This window comes from Nestor notabilis, unplaced genomic scaffold (genome assembly GCF_000696875.1).
Source record: "Nestor notabilis isolate BGI_N333 unplaced genomic scaffold, ASM69687v1 scaffold28590, whole genome shotgun sequence".
NCBI lineage: Eukaryota > Metazoa > Chordata > Aves > Psittaciformes > Psittacidae > Nestor > Nestor notabilis.
This window is the reverse complement of record NW_009912976.1, coordinates 22,494-27,464: the sequence shown is the minus strand read 5'-3', so window position 1 is coordinate 27,464 and position 4,971 is coordinate 22,494. Positions and strand designations below refer to the sequence as shown.

At 47.1% G+C, this 4,971-nt stretch overlaps 1 protein-coding gene across 1 annotated transcript; it reads left to right on the top strand.

The window, feature by feature from the left end:
- Positions 1 to 102: 102 nt before the first annotated feature.
- Positions 103 to 1,985, top strand: LOC104411705 (sine oculis-binding protein homolog; the record flags this gene model as incomplete). Its single annotated transcript, XM_010022198.1, is given in 2 exon segments — positions 103 to 366; positions 369 to 1,985. Coding segments are annotated over 2 exon segments (1,881 nt in total), but the record flags the coding sequence as incomplete, so codon positions are not given.
- Between the last annotated feature and the right edge of the window lie 2,986 nt (positions 1,986 to 4,971).

The window sequence follows — 4,971 nt, the reverse complement described above, 5'->3', positions numbered from 1 at the left end:
AATAATGTGGGTATTTACAAAGCAACTGAATTACTTTTAAAATAACACTATGAAGGGAAGATTGCTTTTCTTACCTGATTTGATTTTATTACTGTGTTGTAGGTATGTGACTGGTGTAAGCACATAAGACACACAAAAGAGTATCTGGATTTTGGGGACGGGGAAAGAAGGCTTCAGTTCTGCAGTGCAAAATGTCTCAATCAGTACAAAATGGACATTTTCTACAAAGAGACACAGGCCAATCTTCCAGCTGGACTGTGCAGTACATTACATCCTCCAGTCGAAAATAAAGCAGAAGGCACTGGGGTGCAGCTGCTGACTCCAGATTCTTGGAATATACCGCTAGCAGATGCTCGGAGAAAAGCCCTGACACTGCCAACTGCTCTGTCACTAAAATCCCCACACCAGTTCCCAAACCTATTCCCATCAGTGAGAATCCAAATATTCCACCAGTTTCTGTCCAGCCACCTGCTAGCATTGTGCCTCCAATTGGTGTCCCACCTCGCAGTCCTCCCATGGTAATGACAAACCGTGGTCCAGTTCCTCTGCCCATATTCATGGAGCAGCAAATTATGCAGCAAATCCGTCCACCATTTATTCGCGGGCCGCCTCACCATGCCTCAAATCCTAACAGCCCTCTGTCAAATCCAATGATTCCTGGAATTGGTCCCCCACCAGGTGGCCCCAGAAATATGGGTCCCACCTCTAGCCCCATGCACAGGCCAATGCTTTCGCCTCATATCCATCCCCCCACAACACCTACCATGCCTGGGAATCCTCCCGGCTTATTGCCGCCTCCCCCTCCCGGAGCTCCTTTGCCCAGTCTTCCCTTTCCCCCTGTCAGCATGATGCCAAATGGTCCTATGCCTATGCCCCAGATGATGAACTTTGGATTACCATCCCTTGCCCCGCTGGTGCCACCCCCGACTCTACTAGTGCCATATCCTGTTATTGTCCCTTTGCCCGTCCCCATCCCCATTCCCATTCCCATCCCTCACATCAATGACTCCAAACCCCCAAATGGCTTCTCCAGCAATGGTGAAAGCTTCATTCCGAGTACCTCCAGTGAAACGCCTGGGGGAAAGCCAAACAATAGCTCTTCATCCCCCCGAGAGTCAAAGCAAGGATCATCTAAATCCTCTGACTCGTCACCAAGCTGCTCAGGCCAGTCCCTAAATCAAGCTCAAGTGCTTCAGGAGCACAGTAAAAATGAAGTTGTTGACTTGACTGTCAGACCTAGTAGTCCAGTGAACAGTAAATTTGGTTTCCCCAGTGTGCTACAGGGTCCACAGGACGGTGTGATAGACCTAACAGTAGGCCACCGATCTAGGCTGCACAATGTTATCCACAGGGCTTTACATGCCCAAGTGAAAGTTGAACGTGAACCTAACAGTGTTGTAAATCTGGCTTTTGGTAGCTCAGACAAAAGGAACTGCAGTGACTGCAGGGACAACTGCAGCCCAGTTGACTCAAAAACGTTACCATGCAGTGACGGAGCTCACTGCTGTCCCGTCTCCTTGCCCTCTGGCACGCCGGGACTGGAAGCTGGTGCAGCGGTGTGCAACGTCATTGTGAATGGCACGAAGAGCACGGAGGGTTCCAAGAACCCGGAGCCATCCCAGGAGCTGAAAAAGCCCCAGCTGCCGGAGGAGCTGGCGGTGAGTGAGCTGGAGTCTGTTAAGGAGAACAACTGCGCATCAAACTGCCACCTCGAGGGAGATGCTGGCAAGAAGGCTGGGGAAGAGCCCCTTGCTGGGGGAGACAAACAGGACCCGAACCTTAACAATCCAGCAGACGAGGACCATGCATATGCTTTGCGGATGCTGCCCAAGACAGGTTGTGTGATCCAGCCTGTGCCAAAACCAGCAGAAAAGACTGCTATCGCACCGTGCATAATCTCAACGCCAATACTCAGCACAGGGCCAGAGGATCTGGAGCCACCATTGAAAAGGAGGTGTCTCCGAATTCGAAATCAGAATAAGTAAAGGTTTGTGTAATCACTACTGCCTTCTGTGTGAATAGAATGGGTATTTTCAGGTGTAAGGTCAAACTCATGTGGATGTGGCCTTTGCGAAACAAAAAGTTACTGATTCCGATGTATCAGCGCGTTCAGAAAACTATTGGTATTTATGTTTTAATATTGTTCTTTGTGTTGTATTGCATCTGTACTTGTCAGTACTCCATCCATCAGCAGCCTCATTACACTTCTGCTCACAGAACATTTCGTGATGGTGCTGGCTGTGAAGTTATTGTGTTGTGTATGTTGAAGTCAGTGGTTTTCTGCCTAGGATATGGTTTAGGTCTGGGCCATTAATCTGCTTACTTATTCCAGCTGAGTTAGGCAGCAGCTCAAGCCTTCATGCTGATGATTGAAATTGCCCTACAGCACAGCACAGAGCAGGATAAGCCAGCTGCTTCCTGCTAGCTCAGATCCAATTGATTCACCAAATGGTCATCTCCAGCCATCTTAGTCTGGTCTGTCTCCAGACCGCACCCTGGCTTTCAGCTGGGCTGTTTTTTGGGGAGTGAACCCCTTCTCCCTGAGCTTTCCTTCTTCATATATTGGTGCTTAGGGACTGCCTGCTGTCTTGGATGTCCCTGCTATAGCTTATCTCAGCAAGACCTATAGCATGGGGCTTGGGTCTCTTACCTGAGGTACCTTTAATTGGTGCAAGTCTCCTACCTTAGAAAAGCAGCTGAGGTTTCCCCCAGCCCTGCAGTTGTGTGTGGTTCCTGGCAGGACTGTAAAGTAAGGCAGAGATAGGGGTAAGACTGCCAACAACCGTGGCTTGTCCAAGGACAATGCTTCAGAGACAGAACACCCCCCTACCCTTCATTCGCTATTCCCAGCCTACTGAATCCCTCTGATAAAACAGCACCTTTGTAAAAGTGTTAGTTTAATATACGTCTGTTGCTTCAAACCTGTGAGCAAGAAACAAATGTAATTGCATTTGTTTAGATTCACAAGCATGGGGAGCTTCTTTGAGGAAAAGGAAAATGGTGGGTGTTGCAAGAAATCTGTTCAGCAGTAAAATACTGACGGCTTGCCGGATGTGGCTTGGTGACGTGCCAAATTTCATTACAATCCATGGAATATTCTGTAGCCTCCAGTAAATCCCTGTCCCTGGTAGCACAAATAGTGACTGCAGTGGTGCTTGGCACCTACAACCATAGATAGCAGTGCATGCTGTGAAATCTGGGCCATTGCAATATCTCCCTGCTCCGTCGGTGCAGGCTATTTACACCATCAAAAATACCGCAGTATAGCCAGAACTCCCTTTTTGTTTGTTAACGCCATGTTCCCTGTGCTGGCTGCAGTGCCGGAAATGTTACTTCCCTTGATCACAAACAGTATTTATTTACTTTCTTCATTGGAACAGAACCATTATTCTTTGCTCTCTGCATATGCTGACACATCTAAAAGATACATTTGTAAGAACAGAGGACATCTATAACTTTCTTGGGCTGTTAACCAACATATGTAATAACTCAGAGGTGGAATGAATATTTAAAATCTTTACACACTCCTAAGTCCAGCTAGTGGTAACCACCCCTGAGGTATGGATGGACTATATACCCTCAGCAGCGAGGTCCGTATTGCAAAGCCTGGTGTGCCACCTTTGGAGCTTGAAAGATTGTCTCTTCATAAATGTATGCACGCTTTTACCTAGGGGAAGATATTTGATCTAGAGAGAAGGCCACTATTTGACTCTATGCCTTTCATTAAATTTTAGGAGAGCCATGGTTAACCCTTCCTCTCCCACCTGTTCAAGCACTCCATAGCTCTGGTTTGTTTCAAGCCAGTGCTAAGAGACTTGCACATTTGTGTGCTAACACAGTAGTTAAAAGACAAGCTGGTTCTTAGCGTCTGTTTATGCTTGCCTGGACCATCCAGGCTGCAGTAATGCCACCTCTCTGAGGTTCCAGTCCCAAGAGGGGCTTATCATCATTCACAGCCAAAGCCTTAAAACATCAGAGGGAGTTCTGGCTTCACTGAGTTGTGGTTTTTTGCCTGTTGACGTGATTATATATGACATCATTTCACAGGTAGTATTTGACAGAAAAAGTAGGCACACTGAGCAAGCTGCATTGAAAAGACAAGAAAGATGCTTTATCACTCACTGTCCTCAGCTTTTTGTATTCTCTAAATGTCAATAACTGCCATTGTGGGTATCCTCAGGAATAACCATTTTCCTATTCACCAAGAGTTTTATATATTCCTTTGTCCCAGCGTAAGGATTGTCTTACAGTAAAGTTTTCAGGTTGTCAGGCAAGATTAATCTGACTCAATATAGACATCTGGAATGAAGACATAGCTGAGCTAATTGTCTAAACTCTCTTTAAAATCAACCTACAGAAGCAGGCACTTAAAAGAGACAGCTGAGCTCATCCTGAAGTCAACAACTAAGACAGCTCAGACAAACTATGCCCTAGGAGTGCCTATTTCTCCCTGCTGTGAAGGACACTTAGTGTGACTGGCACAGACATGGATGTCCCCATAGACACTGTAAGTTAAAAAGCCCAGCCTGGGTGTCTGCCATGCCTTTGGGGCTTGTGCAGTAGCATAGCATGGCATGGTGATGGTTATTAGTCTGTATTCGTGCCCTCCTTTCTCCACAAGGAAAGATGTAGCAGAAGAGATGTGAGACCAGGATCCATGTGTGTGGATACCCAAAATACTCTGCAGAAATAAACAGCGTGATAACCATCTCATTCCAGTGGGTACCTCAGTGAAATGTGGGTGGGTTTTGAGCCTTTCAAGGCACGCACAAGTGGTTTGTGCAGCTCTGATATTTGATTTGAGGTGAGGACTCTTCGGTTTTATGCAGACCCCTCCTTTTGCTCGTGCTGGCCATAGCCAGTCTGGGGGAGCAAGGAGGCTGCTTCAATTTCTGGCGTCCTAGCAGTCTGACTGTGAAGACTGCACAGGGCTCAGTGCCTGCCCATGTCTGTCTGTACAGATGGGTTGAG